This window comes from Lemur catta, chromosome 11 (genome assembly GCF_020740605.2).
Source record: "Lemur catta isolate mLemCat1 chromosome 11, mLemCat1.pri, whole genome shotgun sequence".
In the NCBI taxonomy this organism is placed as follows: Eukaryota; Metazoa; Chordata; class Mammalia; order Primates; family Lemuridae; genus Lemur; species Lemur catta.
The window spans coordinates 12,636,375-12,663,159 of record NC_059138.1 but is presented as its reverse complement, the minus strand read 5'-3'; the positions used below and the strand labels follow the sequence as shown (position 1 = coordinate 12,663,159).

The window sequence follows — 26,785 nt, the reverse complement described above, 5'->3', positions numbered from 1 at the left end:
CTGCTCTTTGCCTTCTCTGGCTTCTAGAAGACACTTGCGTTCTTTAGCTTAGGGCCCTTCCACCTTCAAACCTCTCTCCTCTCCGAGCCTGTGTCTGGTGTCCAACTGCCTCCTCCTGGCTCTGACCCCGCCCCCGCGCTTTAAGGATGCCTGTGATGACATTGGGCCCACCTGGACAACCCGGCCCCTCTCTCACCTGAGGATGCTCAACATAATCACAATAATCCTAGGAAAGGAGAGGACAAGAAGTTTTTAAAAGCAAAAATTAATTAATTTAAAAAGAAAACAATCTTTGAACAAAGAAGTAGACCCCAGTGGACTCTGAGCACATCCCTGCTTTGCCTGCCAAGCACACGGGTGGCGTTGACACTACTCCAGAGGTGAGAAAACAAAAAGCCCTTGATTCTTTTAATGACGTGAGCATATCATTAATATTAAAACCCAATAACAGCATTCAAAGGAGAACACTTCAGAACAAATACATTTTAAATACAGTCGTGTCACTTAGCAATGGGATACATCCTGAGAAACACATCCCTTAGGTGATTGTTGATTGTGTAAACACCGCGGGGTGCACTTCCACACCCTGGATGGGACAGCCCGCTGCACACCTAGGCTGTATGGCACTGCCTGCGGCTCCTGGGCTACACGCCTGGACACATGTGACCGCACTGAATTCTGTAGGCGACTGGAACACAATGGTGGGTGTGTATTGAAACATAGCAAATGCACAATAAAAATACAGTATAGGCCGGGCGAGGTGGCTCACGCCTGTAATCCTAGCCCTCTGGGAGGCTGAGGCGGGTGGATCGCTTGAGGTCAGGAGTTCGAGACCAGCCTCAGCAAGAGCGAGACCCCGTCTCTACTAAAAATAGAAATAAAAATTATCTGGACAACTAAAAATATATATAGAAAAAATTAGCCAGGCATGGTGGCGCATGCCTGTAGTCCCAGCTACTGGGGAGGCTGAGGCAGGAGGATTGCTTCAGCCCAGGAGTTTGAGGTTGCTGTGAGCTAGGCTGACGCCACGGCACTCACTCTAGCACCCGGGCAACAAAGTGAGACTCTGTCTCAAAAAAAAAAAAAAAAAAAAACAGTATAAAAGATTAAAAAAAAAAAAAAGGAACATCGGTATAGGGCACTTACCATGCATGGAGCTTGCAGGGCTGGAAGTCACTCTTGGTGACTCAGTGGGTGGTGAGTGAATGTGAGGCCAGGACATCACTGTGCACTACTACAGGCTTTATGAGCACTGTACACTTAGGCCTCACTAACGTTATTAAAAACTTTCTTCAGTAATAAATTAACCTTAGCTTGCGGTAACATTTTTACTTTATAAATTTTTTTAAACTTTTTGCCTTTTTTGTAATAACACTTAAAAATACTTAAACACATCGTACAATGGGACAAAAAAATTTCTTTCTTTACAATCTTATTCTATAAACTTTTTTTTTTACTTTTGAAACTTTTTTGTTAGAAACTAAGACACAAATTAGCCTAGGCCTACACAGGGTCAGGAACAGCAATACGACTGTCTTCTGCCTCCACGTCTTGTCCCACTGCGAGGTTTTCAAGGGCAATGACACACACAGAGCTGTCATTGCCTACAATAGCAATGCCTTCCTCTGGAATACTTCCTGGAGGACCTGTCTGTGGCTGTTTTTTATATGTATATAAATAGGACTATTCTCTAAAATAATGATAAAAGTATAGCATAGTCCATACATAAACCAGTAATAGTTATCAAGTATTATGTACTGTCCATAATTGTTTGTGTTATACTTTTTTTTTGAGACAAAGTCTTGCTCTGTCATTAAGGCTGGATTACAGTGACACCATCATAGCTCACTGTAGCCTCGAACTCCTGGGCTCAAGTGAAGTGGCCCTCCTATATGTGCTATACTTTCATACGACTTGCAGCGCAGGTTGGTTTACGCCAGTATCACCACACACACGTGAGAGACGCATTGCACTATGATGTTACAACAGCTAGGATATCACTAAGGGGATAGAAATTTTTGAGCTCCTTTGTAATCTTATGGGACCACTGTCATATGTGCAGGTCAGCACTGATTGAAATGTCATTATGCAGTAGTCCCAGCTACTTGGGAGGCTGAGGTGGGAGGATCGCTTGAGCCAAGGAATTAGAGGCTGCAGTGAGCTATGATCATGGCACTGCATTCCAGCCTGGATGACAGAACAAGATCCTGGCTCTAAAAAAAAAAAAAAAAAAAAAAAAGGCAATGTTGTTATGTTATTATGCAGCACATGGCTGTATTGCTGTAAAACTTTAACATGAAATTTTGGCAAATAGATTCCAGCAACGTATTTGAAGACTTAAACACCATAACTGAGGAAGTAAATTTCTGAAATGCATTCAATTTCAGGAAGTCTTTTATTATAATTCACTGTTAAAAAGATCAAAAATGAAAAATTATATGATCACTTCCAGAGATGCTGAAACGGTATTTCATAAAACTGATCTTAACATGATAGGAATAGATGTACATACAGACCCCTCAACCCCGAAGTGAATTTCATGCTCTCTGGGAAAACAGAATTCTTCCCATTAAAGTCTGGAAACGTAAGGACATTGACTGTGATCACTATCACTTAATGTTGTCCTAAGGATACTAGCCAATGCAGTTAGACAATAGGAAGAGCTGGGCACAGTGGCTCACACCTGTAATCCCAGCACTTTGGAAGGCCAAGGTAGGAGGATCTCTTGAGGCCAGTAGTTCAAGACCAGCCTGGTCAACATAGTGAGATCCCATCTCTACAAAAAATAAAAAAAATTAGACAGACGTGGTGGCGCATGCCTATAGTCCCAGCTACTTGGGAGGCTGAGGTGGGAGGATTGCTTGAGCCCAGGAATTCGAGGCTGCAGTAAACTATGATCACACCACTGCACTCCAGCCTGTTTGACCCTGTCTCAAACAAAAAGAAAAGAAGAAAGAAAAAAAATAGGAAGAAATTTGTGTATCGTTTGGAAAGCAAGACGTAAAATTACCCTTATTTGCAGATGAGGTGAAATGACTATCTGGAAAACTCAAGACTATCAGAAATGAATACAAATAATAAGGGAATTCAGTCAGCCAGTTAGGTCCAAAACTTATGTACAGAAATTATGGTATTAGCTGCTGTGTGGCATCTTATTATATGAAAAGTGCATGAATATATCCCTAATATATTGTGACAAGGCAAATCAGTTTCTTGGGCAGGGGTGGGGATTGGGGGATTAACAGGAACCTTCGTTAATGTGGTGGCAGGGGCAGTGCAGTTACCAAAACTCATTAAACTGCCCCCTCAAAATGCATGCATTTCATCATATGTAATGTGTACTTCAACTGGGCTGATTTTAAAGCATATTGGTAATGGTATTTCAACATAATTGGATTTTTTCCATAATCTTATGTTTATTTTATACCTTTAAATACGTGATTCTGAGAAGGGATCTATGGCACAAAAAAGTTAAAAATTTTCGTTATGGATGTCATCTTGGATCTTTTGCATGTGTTCTATTGTCTATGTCTCCTACCTTCTCATTTTTTTGTTCCATCTCTTCATCTCTGTAATGCATTGAGTACTTTCCTCGGATTTATCTTCTAGTTCACTTAATTCTCAAGTGTTTTTCTTCTATTTAACTTGTCATCTCAGCTTTTAATACCAACATTTTTCATTCTAGAAATTCTACTTGGTTCTTTCAAAACTCTGTCTAGTCTTTTTTCATAGTTTCAAAGCTTTTCTATGTCTTTAATTGTATAGTTGGCGCATCCTTAGAATGTTCCCTCCACCTCATAATCCATTAGGATTTCTAACAGTGGTTATGGGAACACCCCTTCAGAGCAGTTTTGCGTTGGTTTCTGCTAAAGTGTCCATGTGTGTCACCAAGCCTAGAACAATATTGATGGTAATTTCTCAGGTTGGAAGCTTCTGGGCCATGCAGATAGTCTCAATTCAAATCCTATGCTAATGGAGACCCAGCCCTAGGGTTTCACATTATTGGTGGAAACTGTTTTCATCCAGGGAGAGACGATGAGCTTCCTTGCCATCCCACTGTTACTCTGGCCCAGCCTTCCACTGAGGGCAAACCCTGCAACTCCTGGATTTAAATAGATCAACCTCCCCACCTTGTGTTGGTCTAAGGCTACAGCTCTTGTTCCATGTAAGCTCAAAAATAGCCCATAATTCACAAGACTAACACTTCACCTCATGAGTGAGTCAGAAAACCAGCCCATGCCCTTCCTGGTCTGGTTCTCAGTTCTCTTCTTTTTTTCAGGCCTTTCTCTTTTCTGTGAGCACAGCTGTACATTAACAATTACCTTGCTGAATTCAAAGCCCCACAAGATTTAAAAAATGACTTTTATTGCAAAATATTTCAGACATAATTAATCATTTTAAAAGTTAACTGTGTTGGATATTGTTTTTAGCTCAAGAAATATTTCAGCCAGTGCTGCCTTGAGCCTGGTCAACATAATGAGACCCCATCTCTACAAAAACTAAAAAAAATTAGCCAGGCGTGGTGGCACATGCCTGTAGTCCCAGCTACTCGGGAGGCTGAGACAGGAGGATTGCTTGAGCACGGGAGTTTGAGGATGCAGGGAGCTATGATGGAGCCACCACACTCCAGCCTGGGAGGGCAAGTAGCAAGAGCTAGAGCCAGACACAACACAGTGATATATTTCTCTTCCCCTTGAAATTGGCTGGCCCTATAACTTGTTGTAGAGCAATGAAATGTGGCATATGTGACACTGGGTGACTTCTGAGGCTAGCCCTCAAGAGATCTAGCATCTGCTGTCCCCTCTTTGGGAATGCTCCTTATTGGAGCCCAGCTGCCATGCTATGAGGAAGCCCAAGCAGCCATGTGGAGAGGTGCATGAGTGGGAACAAAAGCCCCAGCTGGGAGTCAGCACCTTCTTGCTGGCCAAGCAAGTGAAGCCATTTTGGACCTTCCAGCCATCCCAGGGCTCCAGCCAATACCACCTGAGGCAAAAGAACTGCCTGGCCAATTCAGAGTCATGAGGGGAAAAAATAGTTCTTTTTGGAGTAGTTGTTGCTAAGTCTGGGGACAATTTGTTATAGTGCAATAGATAACAGAAGCAGTGGGTGATCTCACGTGTAAAATAACTTGGTAGCTCCTTTCCCCCTCGCTCCACCTGATGGCTTCCCACTCAGCAGCCACTGTATCTTCCGAGGGGTGGAGAACCTGTGGCCTCAAGGCCACACGTGGCCCTCCAGATCCCCAAGTGCAGCCCCTTGGCCAAATCCAAACTTCACAGATCTAAAAAATTCGGATTCAGTCAGAAGGCCACATGTGTCAGACAGAACTGGCTTTTATTGTAGACCTCCCCCTTCTAGCTGGGTGACTTGGAGCAAACCACTTTCCTTCTCTGGATGGTACTAAGAAGGCTAAATAAGTTAATATATTTCTGTATACCCATTACCCCCGCCCCCCACACACACACGTCTCTCTAGGCACAGACACTAGGAACACATGCAGGGGTGGGGTGGTAACAGGCACAGCTTCCTGCCCATGTGTGAAGTATCATGACTGGCACCTGCCCTACCTCTGCCACCCATTCACATCTGGCCAGGAAATTTGCATCTCTTTGTTGTTCCAGCCCGAGAGTGTGGGAAATTTCTCTCACCTAAGACTCCCCATCCCTTTCTCCCAGACAAGCTCTTGGTTCAAAGGCACCAACAAAGTTTTCTCCGCTGCAGAGGGATTTGGAATGTGAGGTCTGGCTTTGAAGGCCTCCAGGCCGCCCTCTGGCCCGAAGGCTTTCACTGAGCCCCAGCAGGGAGGCATCTCCAGGCCTCTCGTCCCGCTGCTGCGAGTGGAAGAGCCAACTCGAACCTGCCCACATTTCTCCCATTGCCTTCCTCCTGCAGGCCCCGTGCTTGGCGGCAACTTCCACCTGCCAGGCTGGGTCGTGGCTTGGCTTCTCCTGGCCAGGTAGGCATGTCCTCTTGCCGGGGTCCCGCCAGCCCCACATGCTGGATCTCTGCCTGGAACCTTACTGTCTGGCGACACTTTGCCAGCTCTCAGGGCAGGGAGGGAAAGGGATGACGGCGTCTTTCCCTGTGCTGCGCCCCGCAGCCTGTTGGAAGCCGTGCCAGCTGCCGCGAATGGAATTTACAGCAGTGATGTTACCCCTGCCAAGCCCCGCTGCGCAGCAGCGGAAGACCGTGAGAACCCAGCTTGGAACCGGCGGGTGGTCAGCCCTGTCTTGCCCTGCGGGAGTGGAAGGGCAGGGGTGGGATGGGGTGGGTAGGGGGAAGGTGGGAAATGGCCATTTTAATGAGGGAGAAATCAAGGCTCAGAAAAGCTAAAAAAAAAAAAAAAAAAAAAAAATCCCAAAGCCATTGAACCAATCAGCCTTAGAGGCTGGAGACTAAAACTCGTGCTCAGACCCGAGGCCACAGAAAACCTCCTTCCCCTCAGACATGATCTTCCTGTGTTGGGGACCAGCTCCCTGGGGTGGCTCAGGCGGGCGCCCCTTGAGCAGAGCAGAGGACCTGGAAGCCGGTCCGGGAAGAGGCTGCCCAGCTCTCATCGGCCCGCGCTGGGGGGTGCTGCATGCTCCCCAACAGGTGTAGGATGGACAGAGCCCAAGTCACTCGGTCCCCTTGGCACAGACCCAGGGTCTTGGAGAGCTGCAGTCCATGGCCACGAGCTTGCCGTCCTCCAGGCCTGCACAGCTGAGATCCGGGTTGTCCTCGTCATCCTCCGGGAGTCTGGGGAAGGGGCAAAGAGGGGAGGCGATCAGGGTGCCGGGGCCTCCTTCCCTGCACAGGCCCTTGCAGCCTGTTTGCCTGTTACCCTACTGGCCCCAGGCAATGCGGGAGTCACTGCTTGGAAGGGGACTGTCTGGAATGACCCTGAAGCAGGTGCGATGAGGATGTCCCCTGGCTGATCAACCACGTGGCACTGGGTGACCACCATGCCCTGCGCTGTAAAGCTACAGTGACAGTCCTGCTTGGGTGAATGCACCGGGAACCCAGACACAAGGCAGAATAACGGGGACTGAACTAATGCCAGCCCCTGAGCTCGGGTGTGGGGTTGGTTTCCCAAGCGGCCCCCCAGGCTGGGGTGGAGCAAGGAGGCTAAATCTGGGGACAAACGGAGGATCCAGAAGAGCAGATGGGGATGGGGCATCCGCAGAGGACAAGAAAGCTCACAGTCACTCACAGCTGTGGTGGCAGGGGGGACCCGTCGATCCAGTGCCAGCCCTGGGGGCCTCGCTGGGCCCCTACCCAGGAGTACTTGGTGACCGGGTATCTGCTCAGGAAGTCCTAGGGAGAAAAGCAGGCTGGTCACTTTTCTCTGGACACCAGCTTGGCCCACCTGGGGCATCCGTTTCCCCCAAGGTTTCTGCAGGGTCCCAGCGGCCCGCCCAGAGGAGAGGATCAGCTCTGTGAAAGTTGTCCTGGGTGCTTGCTGGCTGCTGGGTGCTGTGCTCAGGGACTGGGGAGCAGGAATAAGGGCAACCCCATCTCACCCAAGGGGATGTGAACACCATTCCCCACCAAGAGATACATGACACACATCGAGTGGGCAGAGAGACAAGGAAGGGGGCGTGAGGGGAGTTGAGACAAACACCCCCAGGGAACAGCAGATGGCCCGACTGGGCGAGGCTCATGCTGGGCGTCGACTAAGCTGCAGAGGCGCCTGAGTGGAGGCTGACAATACAGTTGCCAACAAGAGCATAATGACCTTGCTTGGTTCAGCGCAATAGTATCAAGGCCATTAACAAAAGGCAAGTGTGGAGCCCACGGAGTCATGTGGGGACAGAGTTATAGTCCGTTCTGTGAAAAGATGACTCAAAACTGTGATGTGACTGTAATAACAGACGTATTCACGTTGAAGGGGGTCACGCAAGGAGCAGCAAAGACCAAAGCAAGTGTGTTAGAGCTATCAGAGATGACTTTTTCTTTTAAATATTTGTCCTCAATGTCACATTATTTTTAACGAAAGCAAAAATGACTTGATGTTTTTAAAAATGTATTAAAATTTTCTAAGTTGGAAAAAAATTGTTTAAATATCATAAGTCCCACAGTGGGGACTTGGAGCTGGGGTGGCTCGGTCTTGCTGGAAGGCAGCTTGGTGCTGTGTGGGACACAGGCGCAGCAGCAGCACTCCTACTGTGCGCACGGGTGACCTCACTCTGGGGAACAGATCTGAGAACATAACAGGGAGAAAATGAACTTATCCCAAGATAACACAGTGCTATTTATAAAGAAAAAATTGCAACTACCCAAATGCTCAGTAATCAAGAAATAACGAGGCAAATTACAGGATGTCAACATGATGGAAAATTACAGTGCTATTAAAAATGACAAGTACATAGAAAATGTAGTTATGCAGGAAAATGTAAATATAAAATCATGCCAAATTAAAAAAAAAAAGCAGGCCGTGCCAACAAGTACACATTGCTCACAGCGTCAAGCAGCGCATATTCACACCGACTCGGATGAGTGGTGTCGATGAATTTAGCATATGCTCAGTTCTTCCTGCCTGTAAATTGTTTGAATTAACAAAGGTAAACCTCTAGAAATAAACCCTGGGAATTAGAAAGCAAGCACTGGAGTGATGGTTGTCCCCTGGATGCCACTTTACCCATCCTTCAGGTCTCAGCTTAAAGGTCACTTGCTGTAGGGACGCCAGGCTGACCCTCTCCAAGGTGAGCTGGGGGCGCCTCCCTGCCCTGGGCGCCCTTCACCTGCCTAGAACGGAGCTGCTGCGCCACCTTTCAACCGCCTGTCGGGCCCCCGTGGTGGACAGTGAACTCGGTGCTGGCGGGAAGCTTGTCCCGCTCACTGTGGCACCATGAGCACCCAGCACCCAGCACGGGAAACCACCTCCCTCCTTCCCCTCTGGGCCTCTTGGCGGCAGGAGCTGAAGGCCTGTCCCTGCCGCCCCACCCCTGCATGCATTCCCTTCTCCTCCCAGCAGCCAGACTCCCGTTCTCATTGTTAGCAGGAATGACGGTGTGGAACAGGCATTGTCTAGAGTTGTAAGTTCAGGGACTTCTGAGTAATATGTGGCTTAGAGGCCTGTTCTCTCACGGTGGCAGAAGAGATCCCGGGGCCTCCCCTGCCTTAAGCTGTGGCTTCTCTCAGGTGGTGCCAGCGTGGGGAGGAGGAATGTGACCCCGAGCAGAAGGAACTGGAACTTCACATCTTAGAATGAAGGAAAATTACTTTCCATACCTTCATATGTTTCTTTTTTAAAAAAATTGTGGTAAAAGATTTGTAACATAAAATCAACCATTTTAGCCGTCATACGTGCACAGTTCGAGGGCATTCAGCATGCCTTTGTTGTTGCGAGACCATCGCCACCATCCGTCTCCAGAACTTTCTCATCTGTCCAAATGGAAACTCTATCCCACGAAACAACTCCCCATTCCCCCAGCAGCCACCATTCTGCTTTCTGTCTCCATACATTTCTGTTTTAACACTAAAATGTTTCAAATTATTTAATTTTTAAAATCCTAGGATGTGTATTTATTCCTATTTTAACCTTTTGTTAATCAGGATGTGGCCACGTTCACCATGTACTGTGGCGGGAGCTCCTTCCCTCCTCTACCCTGCAAAGCACAGTTGCTATTAAACCAATGCTGAGCACCTGGACTTTCTCTTTTTTCCAAAATCCTGAGCAAAATGGGCTCTTGGGGAAGATGAGCTGTGTTCATCCTGCAGCTGTGGGCACCTCAGCCCCCCGAGTGTCCCTGGGGCTTGTGTGTGTCCTCGGCCATCCCTCCCCATCCTGCCCTTGTCCTGAACTCAGAAGGGCTCCAGAGCTCCACACTCATCACACTGCAGAGTTTAGCTGCCTGGATCTCGAATCTTAGCTTCGGTCTTTTTACAGGGAAAGGAGCTTACCCAGACTGCGATATGTTTTCTGCAAATTTACTTATGCTGCAAATGATTGATCTTGTATGTGCTTTGTTTTAAAAAATTCTTTATCTCAGGCTGTTTGCAATTTGAATAGTTAGACCCATCTGCCCCCTTGAGAACTGGCCAGCAACAGGGAGGTGATTTGTTCAGCAAGGTCCAGGGTCATTCTGGGTTGAAACCAGAATGGGAGGCTGGAGGGCAGGTGCCTCTGTTTCACTGGCTTCCTGGTGGCACTTGCTGCGCTCAATTGGTCTGGCTCAGGAGATGGAAAATTATGCTGGGCTGCAAAATCCCTGCCCAGTTCGGCCTCTGACCCCAACTCCAGGCGCTTTCTAAGATCCACCTTGGGACCCACCTACATTCCCACTGGCCTTCATGTTGCAGCTGCAACCAGCCCGGGTCACTTTGTGTAGAAGCCCACGACACTTTCTCTGGACAGCCCATTCTCATCTCAATTATAACAACTCAAGGCCTGGCCCAGACCCTGGGCAGAGCCTGATCTATATGGAATACCTCTTGCCTTCGTGGGCTACCATTCCCCTGCAGTCACAGCACGTTACTTGTATGACATTTAGAAAATAAATGTCATTCCTGGTTATGAAATAATCCACGTTTGCTGTAAAACTTCACTGCCAGCAGATTTTTACATGGGAAAAATGGGAAGATGCTAGAGATCCTTTCCTGAATCTGCCACAGGAGTAGGGAGAACACATGGCCCCGATGCTGGCTGTGGCCTGAAAATCATTGTCGTAGTCCATTTTCTATTGCTATGACAGAATACCACAGGCTGGGTAATTTATAAAGAAAAGAAATTTCTTTCTTACAGTTCTGGAGGCTGGGAAGTTCAAGGTCAGGGGCTACATCTGGTGAGGGCCTTCTTACTGCGTCATGACATGGCAGAGGGCATCACGTGGCGGCAGCACAAGAGCTTATGTCAGCTCAGGTCTCTCTTCCTCTTCTGATAAAGCCACCAGCCCCAACACGGGGCCCCACCCTGATGACCTTGTCTAGTCCTAATTCCCTCCCAAAGGCCCCACCTCCAAATGGCATCAACATATGAATTTGGGGATTAAGTTTCCAATACATGAAATTTGGGGGGCACATTCCAACTGTAGTAGCAGTGTTGGGGGTGGGGGGTTCCGAGTCGGGCCACTCGGTGCAAATCTCTCCTCTGTGATCTGGGGCAAGTTACTCAGCTTCTCTCTGCCTTGAGAGTCCTCATCAACGAAACAGGAAAAAGAATCGTCATCTCCACAGCACAGGGCTGTGAGGGCTTGATGACAAAAGGATTCTTTTTTGAGCTTATAAAACAATTTGATACAAATCAAAATGCCACGTTTCTCAGTCTTGACTATTGGGATTCCGTAAGTGTCATGGGATGAATTGTGTCCCCCTAAAGTTCCCACGTGGGAGCCCTAACCCCCAGGACATCAGAATGTGACGGTACCTGGAGTCGTGCCTTTGAAGTAGGGATTAAGCAAACACTCAATATAGGGCCGTCCAGGTGGGCCTAATCCCAGGTGACTGATGTCCTCGTGAGATGAGCAAATTCAGACACACAGAGGTACACGAGGGACGGGAGAACACAGAACCCCCACGTAAGAACACAGTGAGAAGGTGGCCACCTGTAAAGCCACAGACAGAGGACTCTGGAGGGACCAAAAGTGCCAGCGCCTGGATCTTAGACTTCCAGCCTGAGAACAGAAGTACATTTCTGTTATTTAAGCCGCCCGTCTGCAGTATTTTGCAGGGGCAGCCCTAGTAAATTAATGCAATAGGTTTGGAAAAAAGGTTTCATTGCTGTAATAATTGGAAGGTCGATGGACGAGGAAGATCTGAGACCTCCTGCCGGACTGTGCCCTGGCCATGCCTCACTCTGCACGCCCGGTCCCCAGTACCAGGGCCGGGATGACGCAGCGCTCATGAAGTGGAGATTCCTTACAGCACAGCTGTGCCTAAGGGCATACGTCCCTGTGTAATAGCCTGACAGACAAAGGAGCTCCTATAAATTCACAAGAAAAAGACTGAACAATCCTGAGAGAAATCAATCCTCCTGCTTCAGCTTTCCAAATAGCTAGAACTATACGCATGCCACCGTGCCCGGCTAATTTTAAAAGTTTTCTGTTGAGGTGGGGTCTTGCTCTGTAGCCCAGGCTGGTCTTGAACTCCTGGTCTCAAGTCAACCTCCTGCCTTGGCCTCCCAAAGTACTGGGAGCCACCACACCTGGCCCCAATCTGTTTTTATTTACCGCTATATTTTAGGATCTAACACAGGGCTTTTCACATAATAGGTTCTCAAAAATTATAACTTAAAAGATTACAAATGTAAATACACTTTGATCTACAGTTTCTACTTTGAAGCATTTATCCCAAAAAACAGTGAAAAAAAGGTGCACAAAAATGTTAAGTATCAATGTTTTAACACAGTGTTATTTGTGGTGGCAAAAGAAAAGTAGAAGCAAACTAAATATAGTATCTAGCAATGGTACAGCTAGTAACATCAACAATACCAATAGCTGTTACTGTTACTCTGTGCCAACATGCTCAGTTCATGTACATTACTTATTTTATTTAATCCTCAGAACAATCCTGTCAAGTGGGTTTTGTTACCCTCATTTTACAGATGAGGAAACAGTTAATTAGAGAAATAAATACAATAACCACTCCACTTACTGAGTGCTTACTACATGCTAGGCACCAGGAAAAGTGCTTTACATGAATTACCTCATTTAAATCTTATGGAAACCAATGAGACTGTCCTGTCATTAGTCCTATTTTCACAGATCTGTGAACTCGTGTCTGAGGCCACGTGGCTTCCAGGAGCAAAGCTGAGACTGCAGTGCTGTGGACTGACGGCCCCACCCAGCACAAGGCCAGGAAGGCCAAGTTTAAGCGAGCTACTTCATGAGCTAGGGAAAAGCTCATCTCACTTTGTTAGGTGAAAAAACAGATTACAAAATGGCACATCTCACTTAAAAAAAAGCAAAACAAAAACAAAAAGTTAAATATGTATCCTACAAAAAAGTCCAGAAGCAAATATTCCAAAATTTTATGTTAGTGCTTATTTTCTAATGTTTGTTTTCAAAACTATTAAGTAACGAACATATTACTCAACGAGGAAAAATACAGTAATAATAAATACTGGGCTGGGCATGGTAGTTCATGCCTGTAATCTCAGCATTTTGGGAGGCCGAGGCGGGAGGATGACTTAAGCCCAGGAGTGCTAGACCAGCCTGGGCAGCATAGCGAGATCCCATCCCTAAAAAAAAAAATAGAAAAATTAGCCAGGTGTGATAGTGTGTACCTGTAGTCCCAGCCACTCAGGAGGCTGGGGCAGGAGGATCACTTGAGTCCAGGAGTTTGAGGTTGCTGTGAGCTATGATGACACCACTGCACTCTACTTGACAGAGTGAGACCATGTCTCAAGAAATAAAAAGAAATACTGGTGTGAGTTCTGAAGAATTCATTTCCTGCCCTGTCTCTCCCAAGGGTTCTCAGGAGGGCTCCTCTCACCTCCTCCAGGACAGGAGACATTGGGTACTGCAGGCAGCTGGCAGGGATGGGCCCAATGGCTAGTTCTTCAGGGCTCTGTTCCTCTACTCTCACTCTCCCTGTTTGTCCCCAGCTGAGGTGGCATGAACAGAGGTGACCAGGAGTTGTAGAGAGGCCAGAGAGGGTGGGATACAGGGCTGGGAAGGTGAATCCAGAGGGTTGGGCTACCAGGCCACAGATGGTTTTGTAACTGTCACCTCAGATGTGGCAGCTCCTGACCCCTGACCCCAAGGCAGAGCCTGGATCCCTAATCCTTCCGTAATACAGGCAGGCACTTCCAGAGAATTCTACTAGAGAAGAGAAAAGGATAGACAGTGTCCTACCCACTGTGTGGGGCAGGATAACACTGATTTCAGGACTGGGTAGGAACAGTCCAAGAAAACAAAACTTCGTGCATGCAAAAATCTTAAGTGAAATATTAACAAGTCAAATCCAGAAATATTTTAAGAAAAAAATCTATGACTAAGTCAAGTTTATCACAAGAAGCCAAGAATAATAAGAATAAAAACCACCACCACAAAGAGAGATTAAAGGGGAAACAAAAGATTCTATCATCTCACTAGACGCAAAAAAGTGTTTGATGAAATTAAACTCATTCATGTTTTAAAGTTGTAGCAAAATATTAATAACAATAGATGGGAACTTCCCTAAATGATAAAAACAGAAGGAAAAGACAGACAAAAAAATGGGAGGAGATAGTAGCAGATGAGAAATGTCAACATGGTTTTGGAAGCTGCACAACTGGAATCCTTCACAGAGCCAGGGAAGCGTGGTGGTTTCCAAGGAGAGGCCAGCAGGGGAGAAGGCCAAGAAACACTAGGTTACTATTCAGCAAACCTTCACTCCTCATCCCCTCTCCCCTGGGCATGGAACATACTCACTGACACTCTGGTGTTGGGCTAGGCCATGCTATTGCTTTGGCCACTGGAATATTAGCTGATATGACATGAGCAGCGACCTTGAATGATGCTTGCGCCGTTTGGCTGGCTTCGTGCCCTTGGGCCATGTTTCTGATGGACACTCACTCAGGCAGAAGGCGGAGAGACTCGTAGCAAACACAAACCCAACCTGCAGCCTCGGGCCAGGCCTGGCCAGGCTGCACCCTGAAGCTGTCCAGTCCAACCCAGCCAAGACCAGCCTATCGACAGTCGACCTACAGCCCGACTATCAAGAAATAAATGCTTATTGTCTTAAATCACAGAGGAGGTTTGGGACGATTTGTTACGCAACATTATTACAGCAATAGCTGACCGGTATACCCACCCCATGTACTTTATTTTCCATATGACCTCCCAGAGAGGACACATGTGTCTCCCCCAGCAGGCCTGGACCAGCACACACTGGCTCCTGAGCTCGCTGCGAACTGTGTGACCGCCAGGCTGAATGGGAGCATCCCAGCTCCGCCTCTACCTCTTAGAATGAAGAGCAAATTGAAGACCTTGGAGACGTGACATCTGGTCCCCTGCATGTCACTTCATTCCTCTGGGCCAGGTGACTTCTATGATGGAGACTTGGACTAGATCTTTGGGATGCCTTCCAGTGCTAGGGTTCTGAGATCTGGAAGGACATGTACCCTCCTACCCCTGCCACCCTCCATTGACTGGCCACCCTCTTCTCACCTGGGTGTGGCTGAGCAGGGGGAGGGTTGCACTGTGGGCTGAGCAGAAAGCCCGGCTGGTCTCCCAGGCCTGTGTTTCCACAGACAGGTAGTAACAGCGCTCCTCGGACCACATCCAGCCCTGGGGGCACGGCTGGCACCTGACCCCTGCAAGCAGAGTAAGGGTAAACACTATGCACATTAACAAACAAACTTGATTGTCACCTTGACTGAGGGGGCAAGGATCTGGAGGCACAGATCCTCCCAGGGAGGTTGTACAGTCTGTGTGGTGCACAACGTCCCCCTGGATGGCAGCTGGCATCCAATTACCTGTCAGGGCGCAAGCTGTGTCTAGTGGAAGGAAGGAGCAAGTTTGTTTTAACTTTGCTCAGCAAGCCCCATGTCTTTGTGTTGCATCTCCCAGTGGGGTTGTCACTTTCTAATCCTCGAGGTGGAGTAAGAGCCGGACACAGCCCTGGTGGTGGAGCAGCAGGAAGAGGGGATGGTGGTGGCAGAAGAGGAGGGAACCCTACCTGCTCTAGAGGCCAGGGCCACAATGGCGACTGTGGAGACTGCCAGGAGCACAGCCATGACCACCAGGGCCCAGCGCAGGGACTTCAGGTACGTGGACAGCCCTGGGGCGGGGCAAACAGGAGAGGCAGGTTAGAGGAGACCACCCCAACCGACCCACCTCAGAACCGGCTCATCTCACCAGCATGGCACCCACCTCAACCCAGCACCCACACGCTTGGCCTGAGACGCTGGCATAAACCACTCGATTTAGGTTCCAACTTTATACCATTTATGGAGCACTCAATGCACATTAGACACAGGGCACAAAGACCACAGAGACGGGAGAGACCCCTGCACTCAAGCAGCAAAGGCAGCAGGAGAAACTACCACATGGAAAGGGATCAAGGGCCGTATTGCAGCTCGACAGGCCTGGGTCCAAGCCCTGACTCCGTGAGCCACTACCGTGTTCTTGATGTTTTTCCATTTTAACATCAAAATCACGCCTGCCTCTTCAATCTCTCTGGTCTTAGAGGCCACACAAAGAACATCATGAGAAAGTGCTCTGCAGACTTAGAGCGGGACACAGCCCTGAGTGCCAGCAGTGGAGGTCCTGCCGCTCAGCACCACGTGGACCAGAGCCGGGGCTGCGGGAGGGAAGTGGGCGCGGAGGAGGCAGGAGGCGGCGAGCGTTGCAGGTGGGAGCAGCGGGCAGGCAGAGGCTCGGAGACCAGCACGCTTAAATGCCACATTTAGCCCTGCCCTGGTAACAGGGAAGCCAGAGGCGGAAACTTAGAGAATAAAAGAGGGCAGGAATGACTTCGTATGATTAATCACAGCCATAAACAGTTGTAAATAGCATTCAACCTAGAAATCCATACCCACTGAAGTAACTGAGCATTCCTGAACTTGAACACAGAAGCATGAAATCTGCTAGAGCAAGGAGAGAATTCCCCTCTCCCAGAAACCCTGCAGCAAGGGGCCCTGGGGTAGTCGGCAATAACTACATAATCGGTGTGAGGGTTGTAAGAACACAATCATACAGGCCAAAGCCTGAAAAAAAAGCACTGGTAATTCTGCAGCAATATTTTCTATTTTGAAAAGACTAACTGCATTTTTTAAAAAAACACATGCATATTAGTATATTATGTACCCATATATAAATACATACACACATATGGTATATACAAAGAAAGGCGGACACATTTCCAAGTTTTTAATAAAACATATTTTCAATCATTAATTCAACTTTTAAAGCATAGACACTTTTGAAATCCCAAATTTTTTTCATTTGCATTGGAGAAAAACACCTGCTTCAAAGATCAGAAAGGGGCCGGGCGCTGTGGCTCACGCCTGTAATCCTAGCACTCTGGGAGGCCGAGGCAGGTGGATCGCTCAAGGTCAGGAGTTCGAGACCAGCCTGAGCAAGAGCGAGACCCCCGTCTCTACTAAAAATAGAAACAAATTAGCTGGCCAACTAAAATATATATAGAAAAAATTAGCCGGGCATGGTGGCTCATGCCTGTAGTCCCAGCTACTCGGGAGGCTGAGGCAGGAGGATCGCTTAAGCCCAGGAGTCTGAGGTTGCTGTGAGCTAGGCTGACGCCACGGCACTCACTCTAGCCAGGGCAACAAAGTGACACTCTGTCTCAAAAGAAAAAAAAAAAAAAAAAGAAAGGGATGTGTGTTACACTGATGTATGGAAAGTCAACATTCCATCTGGGACCTTTCTGAAGTGTTTTTTTTTCAAATACGTAATCTGCTTCTTGACCAACATTTCCATCAACTGAAGAAGGGAGAAACAAAATGTGGTATAGCCACACATGGGAATATTACTTAGCCATAAAAAAGAATGAAATGCTGGTACATGCTACAACATGGATAACTTTCACTCATGCTAAGTGAAAGAAGTCAGATACAAAAGGATATATATTATATGAGTCCCTTGATATGAAACATCTGGAACAGGCAAATTTCTAGAGACAAAAAGTAGATTAGTGGTTGCCTTGGGCTTGGGGAGGGGTGTTGGGGGCTTGCTAAAGGGCACTAGTTTCTTTCTGGGGTGATGAAATTAATCTAAAATTGATTGTGGTGATGGTTGCACAACTTTGTGAATACACACAAAAAAACCACTGAATTGTACACTTTAAATGGGTGACTATATAGTGTATGAATTATGTCTCAATAAAGCTATTACCCAAAAAAGGAGAGGTTTGAAATTGCTTGGAATAAAAGATACATATAAATTGTAAGTCTTAAAATAATAAAACAGAACTAAAAAGCATAGAGAAGAAACATAAAATAAATCTACCAATCACCTAGGGAAATATAATTATGGTCGCTGAACACTAAATTGAGCTCTGACCTTTTATTTTTATATTTTTTGAGTTCCCTGACCACCCACACCTCTCTAGCTCTGACCTTTTAGGAAGCAAAGCAGTAAAGAAATGCAATCTTGTTACAAACTTCTCCCACACCATTTAGGAGGACCCACCTAATTCCAAGGGGCTGAGTTGGGAGTGGCCCCCTGCAGAGCTACCTGTTCTCCCAAACTACCAGCCAAAGGGAGGTCTCCGCCTCGCCTCCCTTTAAAAAGCAATTCTTTCTTTCTTTTTTTTTTTGTTGAGACAGAGTCTCGCTGTGTTGCCTGGGCTAGAGTGAGTGCCGTGGCGTCAGCCTAGCTCACAGCAACCTCAAACTCCTGGGCTCAAGCGATCCTCCTGCCTCAGCCTCCCGAGTAGCTGGGACTACAGGCATGTGCCACCATGCCCAGCTAATTTTTTCTATATAGATTTTTAGCTGTCCAAATAATTTCTTTCTATTTTTGGTAGAGACGAGGGTCTCACTCTTGCTCAAGCTGGTCTCGAACTCCTGACCTCGAGCGATCCACCCGCCTAGGCCTCCCAGAGTGCTAGGATTACAGGCGTGAGCCACCGTGCCTGGCCTAAAAAGCAATTCTTAATCACCCACGTAACACAAATACGTGCTCACTGTAAAGATCGGAAAACACAGATGAAGCTGATGTCCCCTTGGCTTTGTCTTCTCCTTTCCCTCAGTCCTGGACCTTCTCTCTGAATCTAATTCTCTCGGTGCCTCCTGACCCACCCCTTTCCAGTTCCTAGGGATCCCCCCGCCCCAGGAGAGCAGACACTCATACGGCCATGGGAACATAGTCCTTTCCCCCCAGCACCTTCCCTCGTGCCCTCTTCTCTGGCTTCTGCCCATTTCCCTTTCAATTCATGGATGGACATCTCTGAAGTCACACTCTCCACTTACTTTCTCACTGCTTGTCCCATCTTAATTTTCTACATTTGACTACTTTTCCTATCCTGCAAGTGAAACACCATCTGTTTCCTCCTAGTCAAATACAATGGCCCTGGGGCGGATCCAGGTTTTGTGGGACTTTGAGTTTGTCCAATTGGGGGCCCATCTTTAAAAAACTATGCAAACTTCCAGATACAAAGGGGTTCACAGGGGCTCATGCCAGAGAGAGGCCTGCTGCTGTGTCATCAACTTCAGGCAAATCCACTCTTGCCCACGGCCTCTGCTCCTCCCTGCTGGGCCTGACCACACTGGACATGCATCTCTCCCCGTGCCTGTTTCCTCCAGGCACTAAACACTGAGAGCATTCTTAATTGCTGAATGCTTTCCTCCTGCCTGGAGGACTCCTGGGGGGCAGGGGCCGGTTGGACACTTCACACCTCCCTCCACACCTGCTGTGCCGCACGCACAGGCGGTGCTAACAGGCACCCTTTCCCCTTTCCCCAGAGACGGCCAGGGAATACAAATTTCTGGCATGTACTTACACTCTGAGAAGACACTGATGTGCCAGGTGTCAGAGATTCAGCGACAGTCTGTGCTGTCACCTTCCCTGCCCTCAGGGGATTCTTACAAAGAGGCAACTATAACGGTAAAGGATGCTGCTGGCGGGAAGCACAGGGCCAGTGAGGGCATGGCACAGGGACACCTAATCCAGCCTCGGGAATCAGGGAAGGTGACTCCAAACCAAGGCCTGAGGGAGAAATATTCTCCATCCCAGGACCTCGCTCTTGCCCCAGTCTTAGGCTTTGCAAAGCGATTTCTCTTCTGCCAGCTGCCTGGAGGTGGGCAGTCACTCAGAACACCCTCAAGGCTTGGATCTCTCAGCTTATGGCTGGACAATTCCCAAATAACTGATGGAAGTGACAAAGCAGCGACATCTCTGACCCTCTACATAGGACTTGTTCCCTCTCAAGTTTATGAGGGAACCAAGAAACAGCTGGGTTATGGCATTACTACGAGGGCTTGGGCACATCATGGAGCCTTTGCTTTAGTTTGCCCCTCTTGTTGAGATACCATCTTGATCGCCCAGGCAGAAGCCACCCGGCAGAGCTCCTCATCCAAGCAGCATCCTTCAGGCCAAGCCTCACCCCCCTGTGCTGGCAAACCCAAGGTTTTGTTTGTTTGTTTGTTTGTTTGTTTGTCTTTTAGAGATGGGGTCTGGCTATGTTGTCCAGTCTGGAGTACAGTGGCTACTCACAGGGTGATCCCACTACTGATCAGCACGGGAGTTTTGACCTGCTCTGTTTCTGACCTGGGCTGGTTCACCCCTCCTGAGGCAACCTGGTGGTTCCTGGTTCCCAGAAGGTCACCATATTGATGCGGAACTTAGTGCAGACACCCAGTCAGCATAGAACACTACAGCCCAGAACTCCTGGGCTCAAGTGATCCTCCCACCTCAGCTTCCTGTGTAGCTGGGACTATAGGTATGCCTGCCATGCTTAGCACCCAAGATTCTTTAACCCCACATTTCCCAGAAAGCAAAACCAGAGCACCAACCATCAGCGCCCACCTGGGATCTCATCCTCCTGCCTGTGCTCCCCGATGGCCCTGGTTACCTGATCATCTCTAGAGCTGTTTTGATGTGGCAACTCTCCCTAATCATCCAGTCCCAGAGTCTGACAGACACTCGACACAGCTGACCACACTCTTGCAGAAGCGCTCTCCTTTTCCTGCTTCTGCACCTCATGATTCTCCTCCTACCACCTATGTTTTTCTTTCCCAAGCTCTGTGTTTGGTTCCTCTTCCTCTTCTTTTAAGTGACATCTCTACCTGGAACTCCCAAAGGCACCATCTCATTTATTTCTCCCACACCTCTTCTCACATTCGTCACTGTGGAAGGATATCACAACCCATCCTGCAGCGACTCACGTCAGAAACGCAGGAGTCATCCCCCTCTTCCATCAGCTTGTCTTCGTCTGTCAGCGGGCTGGCCGAGCATCCTCCCTCTTGAACCTCCTACCTCTGCCATAGATCAAGCCCTCAGCTCCCCCTGATGAACTACTGCTATCACCTCCTGCTGGTATCCCTTCCTTCAGTCTCCTGCCTGCCCTGGCCTTTCTCCACAATGCTGTCAGAACTCTCTTTCTAGAACAAAACTCCAACCATGGCATCAGCCCACCCTTGTTAGTTACAGTGTCTTTTAAGATAAAAAGCTACAGACTCATTGTGAAGGACAGAATGACATCTTCCCAAAGCTGTCAGTGTCCTGGAGCCTGTGACTGTTAGGTTGTATGGCAGAGTGGAAATAAGGTTGCCAATCCACTGACCTAGAGATGGGGCGACGATCCTAGATTATCTAGGTGGGCCCAATGTAGTCACAGGGGTCCTTATAAATGAAAGGAGGAAGCAGAACATGGCGGGCAGAGAAGTGGTGGCAGGAGGAGGACTCAGCCCAACATTGCTGGATTTGAACACATAGTGGCCCCAAGAAGCTGGCAAAGGCAAGGAAAGGGAATCTCCCCTAGACACCCCCCCAAAAGGGAATCTCCCCTAGACACCCCCCCCCGAAAGGAACGCAGCCCAGCTGACCACTCGACTTTACATCAGTGAGCTGCCATCAGACTTCTGACCTACAGAACTGTGAGATAATAAATTTGTGTCATTTAAAGCCACTAAATTTGTGGTAATTTGAAATAGAAAATACTCCATCATACAGAAAATGTGCTCACACCAAGCTCTGCAAAAGTTCTTAGTGATCCAGGCCCCTGAACCCTACCCATGGCTAAGAACCCCTGAGTAGAGGCCCTTGGGTTTGGTGCCTGTCCAGCCGGCTTGTCTTACGTCTCAATCAGTCAAGCCTCTACCAGCTTGCCTGTTGGGCAGGGCTCCAGCCCTCCTGGCCTCTGCTCCTGTCAGTCTCCCGACCTAGGAGCCTCTACCACTCCCAACTCCCACTCACCTTTGAAGATGCAGCTCCAGCAAGCTTTCTCATGCCCAAGTTCACCCGCCACACCCTCCAGGTTCCTTGACCAGGATTGTTTAAGTCTTTCTCAGGCTCTTTCTTCTGTGCCAAGCTCTGTCCCGCCCCCTCCCCCCACTCCCAAACTCACATACACACACACACAGGCAAACACAGGAGCTAGCCAGTCTGGCCTGTGGTCCCACTCAATATTTGCTGAATGGCTGAGTGAGTGGGGCCAAAGGCTCCTCAATATGGTGGAGAGAGAGAACGAGCCTGAACCTTGGAGAAGTCGACCCGGCTGGGCCAGCCTGGAACCTGTGCTCCTGCATCTGATCCTGATTACCCTCATCTGGACTTCCTCGTACCTCTGCGTCTCACAGGTGCCTCGCACACTAAGAGGGATAGTGGTTTTATTCTTTTACCTAATTTGAACCACAGTTACGTAGACCAGATGTTACGGATCGTAAGCCTGAGAGGCCAGGTGGGATCGGGGCATCGGGATGGTCGTCTGGGTCCCATGGCCCCTCCACTGCCCAGTGGCCCGGTGCTGGGCGCGAGTGGATGTGTGTTCAGGTCGCGTTGACCCCTACCTGGCAGCGCGTGCTGCCGGCACCGGTGAGCACTTACCTATGAGTCCTATAGGCCGGGGCAGTTTCTTGTTGCCGCGGTGCAGCAGCACTGCGTCCTCCCTCTCCAGCCCCAGCTCCTTGCAGCGGCAGCGGCACGTGGGGGAGCCCGCGCTTCCCTCGGCGGGGCTGGCCCGGCCCTCGGCGTCGCGGCCGCTGTCTGTCCCGGCTGCGGCCAGCGGCGAGCTGCGGCCCCACGTGCCGCCCAGGGACGGTGCCCGCTGCAGGAGAGGGTGCGCCGGGGAGGCGTGGCGGGAGAAGGCGGGGGACTCGGGCACCGGCACGGTGAGAAAGCGCGTGGAGGGCGCGGGCGAGGGTGCGCGGCTGCCGCCGGCCGCGCCCACGGGCTTCACGCGCACGTCCACCTGCAGTTCCATGGGCGCCCAGGCGCCGGGTGCCGGCTCGCCGGGAGCGGCCCAGGGCAGCAGCTCGGCCCCGGGCGCCTCGCCGTCCCGGAGCTGCTCGGCCGAGGAGGGGCCCGGCGACGGCGGCTCCGGGCCGGCGGACCCCAGGCGGCGGAAGGCGCCGTAGCCCAGGCTGGGAGGCGGCACCCGCAGGAGCCCAGGGCGAGGCGCGGACTGCTTCTTCTCGCCCGAGAGGTCCAGGCCCGCGCCCGCCGCATCCTTCGCGGTCCGGGCCTGACTCGGGCTGCTGTCGGGACTCTCGGGCTGTTGCGCCTCCGCGGGGACCCGCGGTTGCTCCAGTTCCGGGACTTGACTGTCCGCGAGCTCCGTGGGGAACTCGGCCCCAGCTAGGCCTCCCGCCGGTGCCTCCCCGGCCAGCTCCATCCCGCGCGCGAAGTACCTGGGACTCGCAGAACTGAACGCACCTGGGACCAGGTAGCGCCCAGCTCCGCCCTCCTGGGTCTGGATTGGTCCAGCGCGTCGCTGAAGCGTCAAGCCACGCCCCCAGACCACGCCGTGATTAGCTGTGGACGGGGCTCTGTTGGACACGCCCCTTCGGGCACAAGCCCCGCCCACACAAACAGGGAACCGGGTGGGGCTGCGGGTTCCGCTGCGGGGTCACAGGCTGGGCGGGAGCTCTCGGGAGAAAAGCGAACTGGGAGCCCGGCCTGACCCCTCCCTCTTCTTTGTCCCTGGGCCCACCATGTCACCCTCCAGCTCTCTGTCACTGCGTTGGTTTTGAGAGTTACACTTTGGGCAGGGAGTGATTGGCCAAGCCTGTCTGGATCAGCAAAATCAGGGAGTCCGCAGGATATTGGGGCGGCCTCTGTAAAAGTAGCGCCGCCAGTTGTCCCGGCAAGGTGGTGGGGGAAAAGACGCCATGCCTGAGAGGACTCCCCCACGCCAGAAGTCCCAGGGACAGGAACTACGGAGGCCTGACTCCTAAAGATTGAGGAAAGAATAACTAAGAAAATGTGTATTTTCACAGGGAGGAGAGCCTCGCCCCCCGCCAGCCTGGTGTGGCAGAGTACAGGGTTCCCAACCGGGCCAGTGATCTGAGTACCATTTTAAAACTACACATTCCTGGCGAGGTTCCGTCCAGACCTACTGAATCGCATAGGGGCATAAGGGCTCTGGTATTTTTAAGTGTCCCAGGGTAGAGTTGGCACATGAAATACAGGCCATTCAATTCAATTTGAATTTCAGATAAACAAGGGATAGTTTGTTAGTGCAGTAGTCCTTCCTTATCTACAGGTGATAACGTTCCAAGACCCCCAGTGAATGCCTGAAACTGCGGACAGCAGAGAGGACATCCTGACTGTGCTTTCTCACTTGCTGTACATATCTTCTCCCGGGATAACGATTACCAACTAGCGTATAAAATCGAGGACCTCTTACCTTCGAGGTGGTTAGGGTCAGAGATAATGTGTCACTCCCAGGCACTCCCTCAACCCCACGAGAGATACCCCAAGGCCTGGTTCCCCTGGCCAGATGCCCAGGGGCAGCCTAAATTCTGCCTTGAATTTGAACTGTGGGACACAGTGCCTGCAGGGAGTCAGTGGTGGGCACTGGCGCTGAGAGGTCAGGGGGTAGCAGTAATGCTGGCCACCACACTGGGCCACGTGCAAGAACAGTGGGCGGCAGAAGTTAGAGTGGACTCAATGTAAGCCTGGCCTGGGCGTGGTGGCTCACTCCTGTAATCCTAGTACTCTGGGAGGCCTGAGGCAGGAGGATTGCTTGAGGCCAGGAGTTTGAGACCAACCTGGGCAACATAGCAAGACCCTGTCTCTACAAAATATATAAAAATATAAAAAATTAGCCAGGCATGGTGGCATGTGCCTGTAGTCCCAGCTACTCAGGAGGCTGAGGCAGGAGGATTGCTTGATCATAGCTGCAGTGAGCTATGATCACACCATTGCACACTAGCCTGGACAACAGAGTGAGACCTTGTCTCAAAAAAAAAAAAAAAATGTGGGCCTGGCCAATCCCTCTACCTATTTTCTGGATTCCATGCCCTTTTGCCTACAGTCATACCTTCGTTTCACAAATATCTATTGAGCACCTATTACGTGCCTGGCATGTAGATATACAGCTGTCCACTCTCTTAGGAGCTTGCACCACAATGATCTCTTCTTCCCTTGTACATCTTAATCTCTTCCTTTCTACTGGTTCTTTCTCATCACTATTAAACATTTATTTTTTTAGAGACAGGATCTTGCCCTGTCACCCAGGTTGGAGTGCAGTGGTGCGATCACAGCTCACTGCAGTCTCAGACTCCTGGGCTCAAGGCATCCTCAGCCTCATTGATTTTTTTCTAATTTTTTTTTGGCAGAGATGGAGTCTTGCTATGTTGCCCAGGCTAGTCCTGAACTCTTGGCCTCAAGTGATGCTCCTGCCATAGCCTCCCAAAGTGCTGGGATTACAGATGTGAGCCACCGCCCAGCTCATGCTTGAGTTGTAAATGCCTCCTTGGGCCTGATATTCTCCTCTAGTGAACAGCCTGTTTCTTCCTTGTCACAACCAACCTGCTTTACCAAGAAAATGGTCCCCATGCATGCCTCCATTTCGTCACACCCAAGCATGCCTGAACCACTAAGGTCAGTTCCCGCCCCCACTAGCCTGCCCAAATTTTCTTGCCAAGGGCACCACATTTAACAAATCCAGCAGCTGCTGTTCGCTGCTTGCTTTACCTCTCAGAAGCTTTTGACATTGTTGATCCTTTCCTCGTCCTCAGAACCCATCTGTGGCTTGGTCCTTCCTTCCACCTCCCTGGCTTCCTTGGAAAGTCTGCTGCCGGCGCTTCTCAGTGACCGTGTCAGTGACTCCCAAGCCCAGATCTTTCTCCTGAGCTTGCCTCTAACAGTTACGTGTGCGCTGAAGTGTGCCACCCGCTCTGCCCCAGCAGATTCTTATGTCGGAGACCTCACCCCCAGGACCTTGGAATGTGACTGACCTTATTTGGAAATAGGGTCTTTGCAGATGTAATTAGTTAAGATGAGGTCACACTGGAGTAGGTGGGCCCCTAATCTGATATGACTGGTGTCCTTATAAGAAGGGAAAATTTGGACACAGAGATACGCCCACGGTGAGAACACCAGGTGAACCCAATGCAGAGATTAGGGTGATGCTTATACAAGCCAAGGAACCCCAAAGACTTCCAGCGAACCACCCAAAGCCAGGGGAAAGCACGGAACAGGTTCTCCCTCATAGCCTCAGAATGACCCACCCTGCTGACACCTTGACCTCAGACTTGCAGCCTTCAGAACCATGAGACAATAGACTGCTGCCGGGTAAACCGCCCAGGCTGTGGTGCTTAGCTACTGCAGCCCCAGCAAACTAGGGCTCTGCAGACGTGGGTGGTCTCTGTAGCACCCTCTGTACCCCACCCTTCACTGTGGCTGACTCAGCTGGGCCAGTCAGATCCCCCTCCGCAGGAATTTGGCACTGGGAGACCCAGAGCTGCGAGCTGTCAGAACTCCCAGTGGGGCAGCTCTCTAGAGAGAAGGTCCACAGACTCCTGCTGGGGTCCCCAGAGTCTGTCTGGTTTCAGCCTTTCCTAAAGGCTTGTTTGTTCAATTCGGGGGATTTCATGAGACCCTGAGTATCCTTCTTTACGTTAGCGATCATTTAAGACTCTGACTGCAAGTGGCAGAAAACCTGAGTCCCACCATGAGCTCTTCAGCTCCCCCTGGGCTAAGGGCCAAGCTTTGCACAGTCACCTGTGCCTTCCGTGGCACAGCCACAGCAGCCTGGTGGCAGATGCCATTTGCAATGTCTGTGGCGGGCACCCTGAGACAGGAGAATTACCCAAATGTTCCAAGGGGCTTCAGACGCTGGCTGGCCACAAAGAAGAACAAATATCCACTAAGGTTCTTCCTTCCATCCTCTCTTACTTTCTGTCACTTTAAAATCTTTTCTATTCTGCTTGCAACAGCAATACATGCTTGTGATACAAGATGTAAACATTATGGAA

General features: G+C 49.7%; 1 protein-coding gene across 1 annotated transcript; it reads right to left on the bottom strand.

Annotated features, from left to right (window-relative positions):
- Positions 1-6,537: 6,537 nt before the first annotated feature.
- On the bottom strand, positions 6,538-23,205 carry KLRG2 (killer cell lectin like receptor G2). Its single transcript, XM_045565297.1, has 5 exons — positions 22,410-23,205; positions 15,583-15,684; positions 15,072-15,217; positions 7,193-7,296; positions 6,538-6,738 (listed from the first exon to the last, which is right to left on the bottom strand). Exons 1-5 carry the CDS (start codon positions 23,194-23,196, stop codon positions 6,618-6,620), a joined length of 1,260 nt encoding a protein of 419 aa, XP_045421253.1. The 5' UTR covers positions 23,197-23,205; the 3' UTR covers positions 6,538-6,617.
- Between the last annotated feature and the right edge of the window lie 3,580 nt (positions 23,206-26,785).